The sequence below is a fragment of the Pristiophorus japonicus genome, chromosome 8 (assembly GCF_044704955.1).
Source record: "Pristiophorus japonicus isolate sPriJap1 chromosome 8, sPriJap1.hap1, whole genome shotgun sequence".
Taxonomy (NCBI): domain Eukaryota; kingdom Metazoa; phylum Chordata; class Chondrichthyes; family Pristiophoridae; genus Pristiophorus; species Pristiophorus japonicus.
In genome coordinates, this window is record NC_091984.1 from 225,060,982 (window position 1) to 225,079,366 (window position 18,385).

Consider the following 18,385-nt stretch of genomic DNA (forward strand, 5'->3'; position numbering starts at 1 on the left):
CCTAATAGCAACAAAAGGGACTTAATGATCGAAATAAGTCTACAACATTAAAATACATAAAACCTGATGTTAGAGCTGCGTTCCTGACCTTACAATTTGTTCCTTTCAATCATTTCTTCTCCTTACATCTTATGGGGTTTAAAATCTATTCAATATTTAATGATGTTAAAAGTCAGCAGGGGAATAAAAGTAACTTTACTCCCAATCAACCTAAATGGCTAATCATTCATTGCTGCATTTTGCACAATTAAGTACTAAAAATTTGCACATGGAATTCTGGACGCTTATTTTACAAGGAGCTTTTATTTCCCCTCTTACAAATACTATGTCATGGGATTCATTCATTCATTTCAATCCATTTATTTTGTGTGCCCTGGCATTTATTGGGTTAATACGGTGAAATACTGCGCGCTGATTGGCTGATCCTGGACACGTGCAGGGTTACAGGAAGGAGGAAGTGAGTCTGTGAAGTGTAAGCGACAAGAGTTTGGTCTGGAGCAGGCTATGTTGGGTCTCAGCTGGAAGGTGTAACACTAGGGCATTGGGGTAAATTCTGGGGGGGGGGGGTTAGGATTTCTTAAACTTCATCTATAGAAAGACAAATTTGCAATAGTCGTAGCTCAGTTGGTACAATTCTGTCACGGTTAAAATTCAAAAGTAAGCTGATTCTGTAGAAGACAATTATCTGGGAGGCTACTATGCCTCAACTACCCGGTTTTAGTAGGGATAACCATGATCGCTGTCCGGTGATCCCTACTGGAAAGTGGAGGTGCATGGAAACAGAATTGGGCTGGGTTGATTCCTCCCATAGCTGAATAGTCTGGGATAACTTGCTAAGCGTGGATGGTGTCAGTGGTGGGGACTGTGCCACCTAAGGAGTGATGATGGCTTCAGAAGAGGGAAACAAACAAAAATAAGCACAGTGTAGAAGTGGGCTAGACTTTATAGTCAAACACGTATATAAAGAATGTCCAGATACTCTGACGAAGGGTCATTGACCCGAAACATTAACCCTGTTTGTCTCTCCACAGATGCTGCCCTGACCTGTTGAGTATTTCCAGCATTTTCTGTTTTTTAGTCCACGTACTGTTTTCTAAGCCGATTGCTGCTGGAGATAACTTCACCTCAACACCAGAAAGCTGCCCAAAGCATGGCGTGCAACCACGGGCAACAATGGACAAGTTCGTGATTAAGCAATGGAAGAACTCTGAAAACCACAAATCTGAGCGGTGTGAAATAAAATGGCAGATGGAAAAAGACCTGGTGAATTCGGGCGATGAAGGAGCCGAGAGTCCTCGGAAGAAATTGAAAAGCGATACAGGAGGAGGCGCAGCGACAGAACCGCTACCCCTCCTCGCTGAGCAGGAAGCGGTGAGAGGCGCTGAATATTCCTGGAGGCGAATTAGAGCCGAGGGCCTGGATTGTGATTATACCAAATTATTCACCAAATCCGAGGCAGATGAAATATTCGTGCAATTGGAGAAAGAGCTGGAGTATTTTTCAGGTACTGATTGAGGGAATGGGGAGGGTAGAATTTACAGAAGCACAGTTCCCTCTAAACAAAAATGTAAATTCTGGCCTCTGCCTTACTGAGCAGCGATCCCGGCTCACCCACAGGGCGGCTGTTGTTTTTCGAACTAGTTGGACCAGAAAAGTTGGCATTTATATATTGGATTTATATAGCGCCTTTCACGACCACCGGACGTTTCCAAGCGCTTTACAGCCAATGAAATACTTTTGGAATGTAGTCACTGTTGTAATGGGGCACAACCTCAAAATACGGGGGAGCCAATTTAAAACCGAGTTGAGAAGGAATTTCTTCTCCCAGAGGGTTGTGAATCTCTGGAATTCTCTGCCCAAGGAAGCAGTTGAGGCTAGCTTATTGAATGTATTCAAATCACAGATAGATAGATTTTTAACCAATAAGGGAATTAAGGGTTACGGGGAGCGGGCAGGAATGTGGAGCTGAGTCCACGGCCAGATCAGCCATGATCTTGTTGAATGGCGGAGCAGGCTCGAGGGGCTAGATGGCCTACTCCTGTTCCTAATTCTTATGTTCTTATAATGTTAGAAATGCAGCAGCCAACCTGCGCACAGCAAGCTCCCACAAACAGCAATGTGGTAATGACCAGATAATCTGTTTTTGTTATGTTGATTTGAGGGATAAATATTGGCCCAAGACACTGGGTATATAACTCCTGCTCTTCTTTGAAATAGTGCCATTGGATCTTTTACATCTGCCTGAGAAGGCAGATGGGACCTTGATTTAACGTCTTATGTGAAAGATGGCACCTCCGGCACTCCCTCAGCACTATATTAGATTTTTTTTTTTGTGCTCAAGTCCCTGGAGTGATACTCGAACCCACAACCTTCTGACTCCGAGGCAAAGGTGCTGCCCATTGCGCCACAGCTGACCCTGACTCATTTTTTGTTTGACAAGCAGAACTGCTTCTACTTGAACCAGATCTGTTCTGACTCCCAGTGCTGCGTTTACATTGTAGGGCAGATCACACAGGAGGAAGGCCATTCGGCCCATCTAAATTTGTCCATCCAGAATTATTCCAGGGTTTTCTCCCACTACTCTCTCTCTTGAGGCCCATTCCATACACTGAAGAATTTCCTGAGATCAGTCCTGTGTTCCCTTGTCTCAGTCACAATTTAGTTTAAAGTAATATTTCAGATTTATCTTTTCCATTTTTAATTAACCATCTCATCACATCACTTCTCTGAAACCGCCTTTTGCGGGTTGAAAAGTAGACAGAAAAACCCTTCCCATTGGCAGAAGGGTCGAGAACTAGAGGACACAGATTTAAAGTGATGGGCAGAAGAACCATAGGCGAAATGAGGAAAAACCTTTTTACTCAGCGAGTGGTTAGGATCTGGAATGCATGGCCTGAAAGGGAATTGGATCAGTACCTGAAGGAAAAAATATTGGATCAGTACCTGAAGGAAAAAAACTTCAGTGTTACGGGGACTAGCTGAAGTGCTCTTGCAGAGAGCCAGCACGGGCTCAACAGGCCAAATAGCCTCCTTCTGTGCTGTAACCGTTCTATGATTACCTCCTGAGGTGACTGTGTATCAGTAATTTAACTTCTGAGGACAGAAAAGAAAGACTTGGATTTATATATGACCACCTGACGTCTCAAAGCACTTTACAGCCAATGAAGTACTTTTGGAGTGTAGTTACTGTTGTAATGTAGGAAACGCGACAGCCAACTTGCGCACAGTAAGCTCCCACAAACAGCAATGTGATAATGACCAGATAATGTTTTTATTATGTTGACTTGAGGGATAAATATTGGCCTCGGTTTAACGTCTCATCTGAAAGACGGCACCTCTGACAGTGCAGCACTCCCTCAGCACTACACTGCAGTGTCGGCCTAGATTTATGTGCTCAACCTTTTGACTCGGAGGCGAGTGTGCTGTCCACTGAGCCATAGCTGAAAGGCTAAGAGTTGGGCCTGCTTTCTTTGGAAAAGAAACTTGGAGCTGGTAAAACTGAAACTTTCAGCAAAAAAACGTTGACAAAGTTGATCCAAGAAATGTTTGCACTATGGTGAAGGGTTCAAAGTTAAATATTAGCAAGCTAGGTGGACGAAGGTAGTCGGGCAGAAGTTTTTAGTATACGAATAATGTTGTGGAATTAGTTATTGGAAAAGGCAATTGAACCAGACAGTCAATAAGCAACTAAACTTGTTTCTGGAGAGATAAGGGGGTAGACCTATCAAAATGGTATACATCTGTTGGGCTTAATGGCCTTTTCCTAAGATCCTTGCCAGTATCTATAGTTCAAATACCGTAATCACTATCTTTACTTAAATTATTTTACTGAAAATTGTTTTTTTTCCTCTTTAAGGTGACCTGACCAAAGTGCTGGTGTTTGGGAAATGGCACGATATTCCACGCAAACAGGTGACCTATGGTGACCTTGGTCTGACCTACACATATTCAGGAGTGACCCTGGCCCCGAAGCCTTGGCTTCCTGTGCTGGAGAAGATAAGAGACAGAGTCACGCAGGTTACAGGACACATGTTCAACTTTGTGCTGATCAACAGGTGAATATTCAAAGACCACAGGGAGGGGTGGGGATGGGATGGGACAAGGGCGCTGTGCTGAAATGACTGATTATCAGGCAGCGTACTGAGGCTTCAATTTGCCATAACGCAGAAGGGCCGGTGGCTGATCCATGCCCACAGTTCCCCTCAGAGTTCCCAATTCGGACCTTGTTGAGGCTGGTTCCTTTTCCCTGGGGAGGGAAAGAGAGAATATCTGAACAGAAATAAAAAGAAAAATTTGCATTTATAAAGTGCCTTTCATGACCTCAGGATATCCAGAATGTTTTACAGCCAATGAAGTACTTTTGGAGTGTAGTCACTGTTGTGATGTGGGAAAGGCAGCAGCCAATTTGCGCACAGCAAGCTCCCACAAACAGCAATGTGATAATGACCCAGATAATCTGTTGATTGAGGGATAAATATTGGCCAGGACACCGGGGATAACTCCCCTGCTTTTCTTTGAAATAGTGCCATGGGATCTTTTACGTCCACCTGAGAGCAGATGGAGCCTCAGTTTAACGTCTCACCAAAAGACGACAACTTGTATTTATATAGCGTTTTAACGTAGTAAAACGTTCCAAGGTGCTTCTCGGGAGTATTATAAAACAAAAATTTGATACTGACCCACATAAATAGAACTTAGGGCAGATGACCAAACGCTTGGTCAAAGAGGTAGGTTTTAAGGATTATCTTAAGGGAGGAAAGAGAAGTTTAGGCAGGGGCTTCCAGAGCTTGGGGCCTCGGCAACAGAAGGCAGGTCCACCGATGGTTGAGCGATTTATAATCAGGGATGCTCAAGAGGGCAGAATTAGAGGAGCGCAGACATCTCGGGCGGCAGTGGGGTGTTGTAGGGTTGAAGGAGATTATAGATAGGGAGAGGCTTTGAAAACAAGGTTGAGAACTTTGAAATTGAGGTGTTGCTTAACCGGGAGCCGATGTAGGTCAGCGAGCACAGCCCACCTGACAGTGCAGCACACCCTCAGTCGGGCTTAGATTTTTGTGCTCCAGTCTCTGGAGTGGGATTTGAACCCACAACCTTCTGACTCAGAGGCGCGAGTGCTACCCACTGAGCCACAGCTGACACTGACCTGGGTGCTCTTGCTGCCTGCGACCTGTGCTTTAGAGCCTTGGGCCAAGATTGTTACCGTATTACAGGAAGGATGTGATTGCACTGGAGAGAGTACAGAGGAGATTTACGAGGATGTTGCCTGGAGTGGCGAATCTAAGCTGTGAGGATAGATTGGATAGGCTGGATTTGTTTTTATTGGAACAGAGGAGGCTTAGGGGAGACCTCATTGAGGTGTATAAAATTGAGGGGCCTGGATATAGCAGATAGAAAGGGCCTATTTCCCTTAGCAGAGAGGTCAACAACCAGGGGGCATAAATTTAAAGTAATTGGTAGAAGGTTTCGAGGGTATTTTGAGGGGAAATTTCTTCATATTGAGGGTTGTGGGGGTCTGGAACTTACTGCCTGAAAGGGTGGTAGAGGCAGAAAGCCTCACCACATTTAAAAAGTACTTGGATGTGCACCTGAAGTGCCGTAACCTGTAAGGTTATGGACCTAGAGCTGGAAAGTGGGATTCAGCTGGTAGCCTCTTTGTTGGCCGGCGCGGACACGATGGGCCGAAATGGCCTCCTTCCTTGCTGTAAACTTCTATGATTTCAACGTGTGGTGTGGAGGCAGACTCCTTCCCTGCCACCTATTTTGCCAACACACTTGGTGGGTAAGGAGTCTCCAGAGTCCTTTAAAAGGGAACTTGGCAAATTCCTGAGAGAAGATGACTTTTTCCAGTTATAAAGGGTAAATTGGGAGTTGGCTACGATTGAGGAGGCATGTGCTATTGGTGACCTGGAGCCTTGTTTGATTACTATAGGAAGTCGGAGAGGAGTTTTCTTCAATTAGTTGCAGGTTGTATTTATCATTCCCAGGAGTTTGTGATTAGGGGTCATTGAACAGTGTGTGAGGTTGTGCTGTCTATTGGATGGGGCAGGCCCTGATGGACCTGCTTGGCTTTTCCCATCCCTTTGTCCATTCGCTCACATACAATGGAGTAAAAATATATACTTGACTGTTGTGACAATTGCAGTGGCTATAGTCCCAGTGCCTTGCACTCTGGTTCTGTGGAACCCAGTCTAATTACAACTCTGGTTGCATCCAGCAAGAAACATTAAAGAGAAATGCTGGTCTAAGAGGTAGCAGCACCTTCAGAGAAGAAAAATAACAAACTCGCACTGGTATAGCATCTTTCACATTCTCAAGGTATCCCAAAGCTTTACAGGTCACATGGCTCTGGTTGGGGTGGAGTGTAGAATGTTTAGTGCAAGGGGGTGTCGCAGTTGTGTGGGGCGGATTGGTTGGGCTGGGTACTCTTTACCTTTCCGCCATTGTTCATTGTTCATAGGTTTATATGGAACCTTCAGGGCTGCTGACCGAGGGCCGTGCAGCTCTTTGTTGGCCACGATGGGCCAAAATGGTCTCCTCCTGCGCTGTAAATTTCTAGGTTTCAAAAGCCAGTGAATTACTTTGAAGTATCTATGTTGTTAGACAGGTTAAAGTGACAGCTCTCTTGTGCACACCGCAGGTTTTGATGGCCTTGATTGAGGGATGAATATTGTCCAGGACACCAGGAAAACTCCCCTGCTCTTTTTTAATGTTCACTTGAACAGACAATTGGCATCTAGATTTAATGTCTCATCTGAAAGACAGCTCTACCAATGCAGCACTCGCTCGGTGCTCCAGTCCTGAAGTGGGGCTTGCCCCTACGATTTTCTGACTCGGTTTGAGAATACTAGCACTGAGCCAAGTTGGCACTTGTAAAATTCCTACTGATTTTGCTGTCAGCCCACGTAATGACCTGGATTTATCGTCCCTTGTGGTCAGACATTGGGGGGAGTTCAAAGTGCAGTTGGAAGTGCGGCTGGGTGAATCGGAGAGAGGGATTAGATCACATGGTTAAATGGCCTTGATTTCTGACTCTTGAGATGAGTGTTGCCACTTCGCAAAGCTCGTATGAAGTAACCAAAAAAAAAACCCAGTAATTGGTCATTTATTTCATTACTGATGCAGAATGGCTGCCTCATGTGCCTACATAGGGACTGTGGTTCAAAAGCAATTTGCTTTGTGAAACATTTGAGATGTTTCAGTGACCCAATAAAGTGCTGCATAAATGGAAAAAATTCTTTATTTCTTCCAGAAAGACGGAAGAAAATTGATGACTCTTTCCATGAAGCTTTCCCGATGGCTTCAGGGATATAAAGCGATGGAGTTGGAGAGACTCTGGTCCAATCCCTGGTCTGTACAGAGTCAGCTGATTTGGCCACGAGGGCAGTAGGAGAGCTTTGGCCTCTGGGTTAGAGAAGGTTAAACCAAGCCAGGGTGCGCACTCCTGGTCACGAGCTGAAAATGTGTGTGTGTGTGTGTGTGGACCTCTGCAGTCCCCCAATGATCTATCCTTAGTCCCTCTCCTATTTCTCACCTACAGGTTGCCCCTTGGCGACATCATCTGAAAACACAGCGTCAGTTTCCACATGTATGCTGAAGGCACCCAGCTCTACCTCACCACCATCTCTCCTGACCCCTCCGCTGTCTCTGATTTGTCTCACCGCTTGTCCAACATCCAGTACTGGATGAGCAGAAATTTCCTCCAACTAAATATTGGGAAGATTGTCTTCGGTCCCCGCCACAAACTGCGTTCCCTAGACACCAACTCCATTCTTCTCCCTGGCAACTGTCTGATGCTGGGCCAAACCTTTCGCAACTCTGTTATTGTATTTGACCCCGAGATGAACTTTTGACCACATCTCCACCATCACTAAGACCGTCTATTTCCACCTCCGTAACATCGCCCATCTGCTAAAAACCTCAACGTGCCCTTTGTTACTTCCAGACTTGACTACCAACGCTCTCCTGGCTGGCCTCCCAACTTCCACCCTACAGAAACCTGAGCTCATCCAAAACTCTGCTGACTCGCATCAAGTCTGTTCACCCATCACCCCTGTACATTGGCATCTGGTCTCTCAATGGGTCAATATTAAAATCCACATCCTTGTTTTCAAATCCCTCCATGGTCTCACCCCTCCCTATCTCTGCAACCTCCTCCAGCCCTACAACCCTCCAAGATCTCTGCGCTCCTCTGATTCTGGCCTCTTGCACAGCCTTGATATTATTTGCTCCACCATTGGCTGCCATGCCTTCAGGTGCCTGAGGCCAAAGCTCTGGCATTTTTTCCCTAAACCTCGTTCTCCCTCTCTCCCCTCCTTTTTATGATGTTCCTTGAAACCTACCTCTTTGACCAAGCTACTCGGTGTTAAATTTTGTTTGATCATCATCAATACCGCAGAGAGTTGTTGATGCTAGTTCATTGGATATATTCAAGAGTGAGCTCAATATGGCCCTTGCGGCTAAAGGGATCAAGGGGTATGGAGAGAAAGCAGGAAAGAGGTACTGAGGTGAATGATCAGCCATGATCTTACTGAATAGTGGTGCAGGCTCGAAGGGCTGAATGGCCTACTCCTGCACCTATTTTCTATGTTTCTATGCTTCCACTCAAAAGTGAGTTCTCAGGTGGCTGAACAGTCCAATACGGGAATTACAGTCTCTGTCACAGGTGGGACAAACAGTGGTTGAAGGAAAGCTGGGTGGGGAGTCTGGTTTGCCGCACACTCCTTCAGCTGCCTGCGACGAGACTCGAGGTATTTGATAATGCTCCTATGAAGCACCTTGGGATGTTTTGCTACGTTAATGGTGCTGTATAAATACACGGTCCAGCTGGTAGTCCAGATCAGGCTCTCCTATGTTCGAATGACCTGCTGACAGTCATTGTTCAGGATAACACTTGGAAGAATGGCCAATTGTGTTGAGCTATCCAAGGTCTAGAAATTGCTGAGCACCGATATGGAACAGGCATTGCAATTTTAATAATAATAATAATAATCATCATCGTCCCCTCGGAATCGAGGAAGACTTCCTTCCACTCCTGAAGTGAGTCCTTGGGTGGCTGAACAGTCCAATATGAGACACACAGTCCCTGTCACAGGTGGGACAGATAGTCATTGAGGGAAGGGGAGGGTGGGACTGGTTTGCTGCACGTTCTTTCCGCTGACTGCGCTTGATTTCTGCACGATCTCGGCGATGAGACTCCAGGTGCTCAGCACCCTCCCGGATGCACTTCCTCCACTTTGGCCAGGGACTCCGAGGTGTCAGTGGGGCTGTTGCACTTTATCAGGGAGGCTTTGAGGGTGTCCTTGTAATGTTTCTGCTGCCCACTTTTGGCTCGTTTGCCGTGAAGGAGCTCCGAGTAGGGCACTTGCTTTGGAGGGGGGGGGGGGGGGTCTCGTGTCTGGCATGCCAGACATATGTGGCCTGCCCAGCAGATTTAACAGTAGCGAGAGGGTGTATCGCGACCCTGCCCCGGGTGCAAGTTAGTAATTCTTGAACCACTCTTCGCCGCCAGGTACAAAGATGGAAGTGATCACATCGGGGAGCATCGGGACGATGAGAAGGAGCTGGAGCCTCGCAGCCCCATTGCATCCGTATCCTTTGGGGCCTGCCGGGACTTCATCTTCCGCCACGGAGACTCGCGGGGCAAGTGCGCGACGCACCGCCTGGAACCAGTGAAGCTGCTTCTGGGCCACGGCAGCCTGCTGCTGATGAAATACCCGACCAACGTCCACTGGTACCACAGTCTTCCGGCCCGCAGGAAGGTGCTGGCCCCCAGGGTCAACCTGACCTTTCGCAAGGTTCTGCCTCCACCCAAGAACTGAGAGCTTTATCTCCACCGCTACCCCCCCACTCCCCCAGCCAATGGGGATTGGCGGTAGACGTGGGAAAGAGTTTTTGTTCAGTTTCTGAATGTTTTTTCTCCCCGTTTCTCTTGAAGCTGATGAGTTTAAGTCTACTGCCACCAGCGGTCTTTTTGGTACCTTGGACCATTCTTCATAGAATCATTGAAAATTTACCACACAGGAGGCCATTCGGCCCATCATGTCCATCCCAATCGAAAAAGAGCCACCCGGCCTAATTCCTCCTTCCAGCACTTGGTCCGTAGACCTGTAGGTCACGGCTCTTTAAGTGCACACCCACGGACCTTTTAACTGTGATGAGGGTTTCTGCCTCTACCACCTTTTTCATGTGTCAATCGAGATGGTAATTTGTACAGGGTTTAGTTAAATATTACAGGGCTTCACAGCTCGCAGTCAAAGCCGGCATCCCCCTGAGTTTCGTGCGCTTTGCAGCAGGAGTCAGTGGAAGTGGTACTGAGTGGGAACCTTGGCTGATTTTCCTCACCCCACGCCTGCTCCCTCGCTGTATTCCAGCTACACGTAAACCAATTGCAGCATCCCAAATGCTGCCAGAACTGACCCAGCAAAGGTCAAGGGTCAAGCATAGGACTTTCTGCATTTGTAAGACAGAGTCTGTATACTGTGGGGGTCAGTTTTTAAACAAATGAAAGTTGCGTTACATATTTCAAAGAAGAATCTGGTCTCATTACCCATCTATTTTCTAGAATGCTGTAATGGATGGGCACTTTTTTAAATTGTTCCTTCTGATGTGAACAACAATAACAGGATAACGTGGACAGGCATCAGTTACAAATGGTTTTCTTGCAAGGCATGCAATGTCTCTGGGAGGGTGTGTGATAACATTTTCGGGGGGGGTGGGGGGGGCTCCACTAATACAGCAAATAGAAATATACCTATAGGTAACGATTCTACATTGTGACAGATTTATGCTTGCAACCCTTGCCAAGTTTATTAAATACATAGCAACTCTCAGTACAGCAATGGAAGTACATTTGTAGCAACAATTTCTGTAGCATAGTTGGTAGGGAGTAAGTTTGTGTGTGTGTGTGTGTGTGTGTAGTTCTGGCAGCATTTGGGATGCTGCAATTGGTTTACGTGTAGCTGGAATACAGCTAGGGAGCAGGCGTGGGGTGAGGAAAATCAGCCAAGGTTCCCACTCAGTACCACTTCCACTGACTCCTGCTGCAAAGCGCACGAAACTCAGGGGGATGCCGGCTTTGACTGCAAGCTGTGAAGCCCTGTAATATTTAACTAAACCCTGTTGTAACATTTGTCACTTGTCTATCCAATCTTGCTTCTTGCCCATGTCAGCTTTTCCCATTATAAATTTCTATGTAAACTTGTCACACTAACACCCAGTGGCCAGGAGTGGTGCTGCACAATGTTCCCCATAAGGTGTGCTGTCATGCAGCTCTCTGCCAGTCCTGTGCAGCCCAGGGCTGGCCTTTTCAATGTAAAGTTTTGTGCATGTGTGAAACCTTGAATGGGCTGCCCAGCTCCTTTTTAAAGGGACAGTGCACCCAAAAATAAATAAGAGGGAACATTGGTGCTGTAGTACCTTCAGTTTTGCATCACTGAGCTTCTTAGCAGAGAAACTCTTGTGCTCTGACCAATTCTACTTCTCCTCCTGCTTCATTATAATCAACATTGGGCCTGCACTTATTCCAGGTACAAGGTCGGTTACAAAAGCAAAATACTGTAGATGCTAGAATCTGAAATTAAAAACTGGAAATACTCAGGTCAGGCTGCATCTGTGGCGAGAGAAACAGTGCTAACGCTTTGGGTCCATGAGCCTTCATCAGACTAGAAAAAGTTAGAGATGTAACAGATTTAAGCAAGTTTAGGGGAAGGGGGGAAAGGAGGAAGGAGGAAGGGTGGGGGGGGGGAAGATGGAAGGAGGAAAGGGGAGGGGAAGGGGGGAAGGAAAGAATAAAAGGGAAGGTCTGTGATAGGGTGGAAGGCAGGAGAGATTAAGAGGGAGAAAGGGATGATGGTGCAAGCCAAAAGGAGATGGTAATGGGGCAAGTTAAGAAACATTAGATGAGTCTAGATAGGGTGTAAATGGAGATGGCAGAATCATCCACAGCTACTGTTGGAAAGAGGAAGAAATGGGGGCGGGGTTATGGTGATGAGGTCAGTGAAGAGAACCCTGGGAAATCCTAGGGCAACACAATCGGGGTGGATACAACAGGCCTCTGCCCCTTTCCTTACCTCTCTTCACCTGAAGAATGAACAGAAGAAATAGGAGCAGGAGTAGACCATTTGGTCCCTCGAGCCTGCTCTGCCATTCAATAAAATCGTGGCTGATCTGAGTTCCACAAGGAAAAAGAAACTCTACCCTTGTTTTATCTGGTGGGGGTAATCGCAGTGTGCCGACGCAGGTAATTCCAGCAGGATCGTCGGTGGGAACTCTGGCTGAATTATTTTCTTTCCCGAACTGAGGGGCATTATGTCCAGTTTTTAGCTGCTACTAACTTGGCACAACTTCATGATCCACACCACGCAGCAAGTTTGTTCAAAGAAAGGTTTTCTCAAAGTCTTACAAAAGGGTGCATTGTGAGGGATTGCAGGCATTAACTCTAATAATTCAACAGAAATTGCTGATTTGTAAAAACATGAAACAATTATTTTTTCCCCTCTCTATGTGTTAACAATGGCTGGGGCTTGGTTCCACAGCTGCTGAGAACCTTCTATTATTTAGCTCAAGCAGCCATTTTCCACGTCTGACTGTTGACTGCAAGTGTTGGCGAGCTATTCAACTGCAGGAGGTTGCACATCTGAGCTCACCTTCTTCACATCCAACATCAGCGCGTGCAAATTTCCAGCAGGGTTGCTGGAGCACGATCCGAGAATGGAAATGCTGGCCAATTCCTCTCCCCTACCGCCCATGAGCACTGAGGCATATTGCAACAACCCAACTGTTGTCCCAGCTGAGAAGAGTTAACCCTTCGCAAACTGGGGATCGAGAATGGCAATGCCATGTTGTGTATATCGCAGCCACTCGTAGATAAGTTCTGAGTCACTGCTGGAGCCTTTTATAAATTGAGAAATCAAGCTGAATCTCAGAATAAGGGGTCAGCCATTTAGAAACATAGAAACAGAAACCAAGAAATTTACAGCGCAGAAGGAGGCCATTTCGGCCCATCGTGTCCGCGCCGGCCGACAAAGAGCCGCACGGCCCTCGGTCAGCAGCCCTGAAGGTTACATATAAACCTATGAACAATGGCGGAAAGGTAAAAAGCATCCGCCCCACATAACTGCAATACACCTGCACCGCAACATTTTACACTCCATCCCAACCGGAGCCATGTGATCTCCTGGGAGAGGCAAAAAAAACATTAAAAACTCAGGCCAAATCTGGGAAAATTCCTCTCCGACCCGTCCAGGCGATCGAAAGTTGTCCAGATCACTGGCCGTATTTAATTCCCTGAAGCACTTACCATCATACCATCAAACCAACAAGAGGTTATCCAGTCTAATCCCACTTACCAGCTCTAGGTCTGTAACCCTGCAGGTTACGGCACTTCAAGTGCCCATCCAAGCACCTTTTAAATGTGGTGAGGGTTTCTGCATCCACCACACTTCCAGGTAGTGAGTTCCAGACCCCCACACCCCTCTGCATGAAGAATCCTCCCCTCAAATCCCCGCTGAACCTTCCACTAAACACTTTAAAACTATGCCCCCTTGTAATTGACCCCTCCACCAAGGGAAATAGGCCCTTGCTATCCACTATATCCAGGCCTCTCAAAATGTTATACACCTCAATGAGGTCTCCTCTCAGCCTCCTCTGTTCCAATGAGAACAAACCCAGCCTAGCCATCATAGCTAAGATTCTCCATTCCAGACAGCATTCTCGTAAATCTCCTCTGCATCCTCTCCAATGCAATCACATCCTCACTATAATACTGCGACCAAAACTGCACGCAGTATTCCAGCTGTGGCCTAACCAGAGCATTATACAATTTAAGCACAACCTTCCTGCTCTTATATTCTATGCCTCGGCCAATAAAGGCAAGCATCCCGTATGCCTTCTTCATCACCTTATCCACCTGACCTACTTTCAGGGATCTGTGGATAAGCACTCCAAGGTCCCTTTGTTCATCAACACTTCTAAATGGCCTACCGTTTAATATGTATACCCTTTCCTTATTAGCCCTCCTCACAATTCTCCGAATTCATTTGCCACTGCTCTGTCCACCTGACCAGTAGATTGATATCCTCCTGCAGTCCATGACTTTCCGCTTCATTATCAACCACACAGCCAATTTTAGTGTGTCTGCAAACTTCTTAATCATACTCCCTATATTCAAATCTAGATCTTTGATGTATACCACAAAAAGCAAGGGACCCAGTACTGAGCCCTGCAGAACCCCACTGGAAACATCCTTCCAGTCACAAAAACATCCATCAACCATTACCCTTTGCTTCCTACCTCCAAGCCAATTTTGGATCCAACTTGCCATTTTGCCCTGGATCCCATGGGCTTTTACCTTCGTGACCAGTCTGCCATGTGGGACCTTATCAAAAGCTTTGCTAAAGTCCATATATACTACATCGTATGCACTACCCTCATCGACCCTCCTGGTTACCTCCTCGAAAAAATCAGTCAGGTTAGTCAAACACAATCTTCCCTTCACGATTTTTTCCAATCATTTTCCCACCACTGAGGTTAGGCTGACAGGCCTGTAATTACTCAGCCTATCCCTTTCTCCTTTCTTAAACAAGGGTACTAAATTAGCAGTCCTCCAGTCGTCCGGTACCATGCCCAGATCCAAAGAGAACTGGAAAATGGTCAATGCCTCTGCAATTTCCTCTTTTGCTTCGCTCAACAGCATGGGATGCATTTCATCCGGGCCTGGTGACTTATCCACTTTCAAAGCTGCTAAAACATTTAATACCTTCTCTCTCACTATATTTATTTTGTCCATAATTTCACACTCCTCCTCGATAGCGGTATCTGCATTGCCCCTTTCCTTTGTGAAAACAGACGCAAAGTATTTGTTACGAACCATACCAACATCTTCTGCCTCCACACAGAGATTACGCTCATGGTCTCTAATAGGCGCTACCCTTTCTTTAGTTACCCTCTTACTCTTAATATATTTATAGAACATTTTTGGATTTTCCTTACTTTTGCTTGCAAGAATTTTTCATGCTCTCTCTCAGCATTCCTAATAACCTTTTTAATTTTACCACTGAACTTTCTATAGTCCTCCAGAGATTCTATAGTATTTAGCCATCAGTATATGACATAAGCTTCCCTTTTTTTCTTTATCCTCTCCTGTAAGTCACTAGACATCCAGGGGGCCCTAGAATTGCTATTCCCACCCTTTTTCTTTAAGGGCACATGTTTGGCCTGAGCCCTCCGGATCTCCTCCTTGAATGCCTCCCACTGTTCCGACATGGATTTATCTACAAGTAGCTGTTTCAGTCCACTGTGGCCAAATCATTTCTCAACTTAGCAAAGTTAGCTTTTCCCTAATTTGTGACTTTTATTGCTGGTCTATCCTTGTCCTTATCCATAACTACCTTGAAAGTGACTGAATTATGGTCACTGGCACCCAAGTGCTCTGCCACTGATACCCCTTTCACCTTTCCAGCTTCATTCCCCAAAACTAAATCCAGAACTGCCCCCTCTCGTGTTGGGCTTGTTACATACCGACTAAAAAAGTTCTCGAATGCATTTTAAGAATTCTGCACCCTCTATATCGTTCACACTATATCTGTCCCAATCAATATTAGAATAGTTGAAATCCACTACTGTTACTGCCCTATGGTTTTTGGACTTCACAGAAATTTGCCTACATATTTGCTCTTCTATTTCCTTCCTACTTTTTGGGGGTCTATAATACATGCCCAGCAGTGTGATCGCCCCTTTTTAATTTTTCAGTTTGACCCATATGTCCTCATTTGATGATCCCTCTAACATATCATCCCTCCTCACCGCTGTAATAGTTTCTTTAATCAGTACCGTGACGCGCCCTCACTTTTTACCCCCGTCTTGTCTAAAAATCCTGCAATCAGAAATATTTAGCTGCCAAACCTGCCCCTCTTTCAGCCATGTCTCTATAATGGCAACAATGTCATACTACCAAGTGTCTACCTGTGCTCTCAGCTCATCCGTCCTATTCGCTATACTCCTTGCATTAAAGTATATACCATTTAGCCCAGGAAGACCTCCTTGATTACGACTTACTAACCTTTGTTTCCTCGGACTGACAGGTTCACTTTCTACATTCTTACTTTCCAATTTCAGCTTTACTTCCTTCCCTATTGAATTTGTTTTCTGGTTCCCATCCCCCTGCCAAGCCCGTTTAAACCCTCTCCAACAGCACTAGCAAAACTCCCCGCGAGGATATTGGTCCCGGCGCTGTTGAGGTGCAACCAGTCCGGTTGGTACAGGTCCCATCTCCCCCAGAAGCAGTCCCATTGCCTCAGGAATTTAAAGCTCTCTCTCCTACACCAACTCTCCAGCCACGTGTTCATCCTCTCTATCCTTCTATTCTTGTACTCATTAGCACGTGACACCGGTAGTAACCCGGAGATTACTATACCTTTGAGGTCCTACCCTTCAATTTTTCTCCTAACTCCCTAAATTCTTCCTGCAGGACCTCATCCCTTTTTTTTTTAAACCTGTGTCATTGGTCCAGATATGGACCACGACCTCTAACTGTTTACCCTCCATCCCTAGAATGCCCTGCGTTCGCTCTGTGACATCCTTGGCCATGGCACCAGGGAGGCACCATACCATCCTGGAGTCATGTCTACGGCCGCAGAAATGCCTCTCTATTCCCCTAAATAATGGATCCCCTACCACTAAAGCTCTTTTATTCTTTGTCCCTCACCCCTGTGCAGCTGAGCCTCCAGTGGTGCTTTGGATTTGACTCTGGCTGCACTCTCCTTAGGACTGAGATAAGAAGACATGTCTTCACTCAGAGGGTTGTGAATCTTTGGAATTCTCTACCCCAGAGATTTGAGCACTAAGGGAATCAAGGAATATGGGGATACTGCAGGAAAGTGGAGTTGAGGTAGAAGATCAGCCATGATCTTATTGAATGGCGGAGCAGGCCCGAGGGGCCGCATGGCCGACACCTGCTCCTATTTCTTATGTAAAAGGCCAGGACCCATTGTTCAGGAGACCATTAAGGTTAATCAGATGAGGTGAAACAGGAAGCAGTGAATAGGTAGTACCATTAGGTTTTAAGGGGGCAAAATTCATTCAAAAGTCTCGCTCCTCTTGATAGATTCGGGTTACCGCCCCGAAGGGTAGTGGAGCGCACGTGTACCGCTTCGCACTGGGGCGGGAGCCTCAGCAGCTCTACGCACTGGGCCGCGCAGCGCTGCCGTGTCCGAGGGGCTGGGCCCTCAATTAAAGGGAAGGGCCCACGCTGGCGACTCTGCAAAAGAAAAAGGCACCTACCGGGATCACCGGGGAGCGAGGGGTGCCACGCTGAGCGATTGTGGCCCTGACCCGGCAAAGAAACCGCACGAGGAAAGGTTTTTTTTCTCTCCTGCGTTCGGCCACTTCCTCTTTAATTTTTGTCCCGGTAGCGGCCGGCCGCCCGAATCCCGGCCCCTGAAGCTGTCGCTGTTGTCGCAAGACGCTGCTTCAGGGGGCCCTAACGGGGGGCGATGCGCGTGGCGATGATGTCACGATCTCCGGGCGCAGGAGATCGGGGGGGGGGCAACGCTGTAGTGCCACCGCTAAACACCCGTCCAATACGGCGGGAGTCATTGCCAACCTCGCGCCCGGGCGGTCAGGCATTTGTATCTCTCGGGGGCGCTAACAGGAGGCGCAAATGCACCGAATTTCTCGGCCTGAGAATCTAAATCCCAGGAGAAAGAGAAGACTGAGGGAGGAACGGAGTTCCAGAACCGTGAAATCCTGCAGCATGGGTTCGAGCCGGAGACGGTGCGGTGTGCCTTGGTTTGAATACACGAGAAGTCCAGGAGCAACGAGAAGGGAAAGTTCAGAGGAGTGTTGCTTAAATAAATGACAAATCCACACTGAAATGGAGATTTGCTGTTAGCCCAAAGAAAATTTTATTACTTTTCCATCTGACAAATTAATTAAAACACTTGGAAAATACGTTCTCCGTCAACCATATATATATATATATATATATACATACATAGAGATATAGATATATATATATATATATATATATACACACACACGTACACACATGTACAATTATTCAGTTAGTGCAAAAGTTGCTTTCTTTTCATTCAGTTTCTTGTTTATACAATCAGAACTTCACATTATTTTCTCACAAAAATATTAAAAATCAAACATTTACAGTTTCCCACTTTCTCCATCTCGCACATTGGCACGACAGCCACACAACCTCTCAGTTATACTTTCATGGTGATGAACCGGTGCACTAACAGCTGAGGCAGGCTACGCTCGGCAATGAACAATCCCTACTTGGGCCCGTGTGCACAGTGGAGTACTTGAGGTGCTTGCCTTGTGATCCGGCCTTTTCCACCCCTCAGCATTTGCCTGCTGTGCATCGGACACTTTCCCT

At 46.5% G+C, this 18,385-nt stretch overlaps 2 protein-coding genes across 3 annotated transcripts in view; one reads left to right on the forward strand and one right to left on the reverse strand.

Annotated features, from left to right (window-relative positions):
* LOC139269037 (ubiquitin carboxyl-terminal hydrolase 30-like) overlaps window positions 1–18,385 on the reverse strand; it is a 90,862-nt gene that overhangs the window by 1,346 nt on the left and 71,131 nt on the right. The gene's annotated exons all lie outside the window — the stretch shown is intronic.
* alkbh2 (alkB homolog 2, alpha-ketoglutarate dependent dioxygenase) lies at window positions 451–10,949 on the forward strand. 2 transcript variants are annotated; one of them, XM_070888012.1, is made up of 4 exons: window positions 451–472; window positions 1,032–1,504; window positions 3,857–4,055; window positions 9,509–10,949. In XM_070888012.1, exons 2-4 carry the CDS (start codon window positions 1,174–1,176, stop codon window positions 9,816–9,818), a joined length of 840 nt encoding a protein of 279 aa, XP_070744113.1. In that variant the 5' UTR covers window positions 451–472; window positions 1,032–1,173; the 3' UTR covers window positions 9,819–10,949. The 2 variants fall into 2 exon arrangements, with proteins under 2 accessions (XP_070744113.1, XP_070744112.1); XM_070888011.1 differs by lacking the exon at window positions 451–472 and adding an exon at window positions 473–525.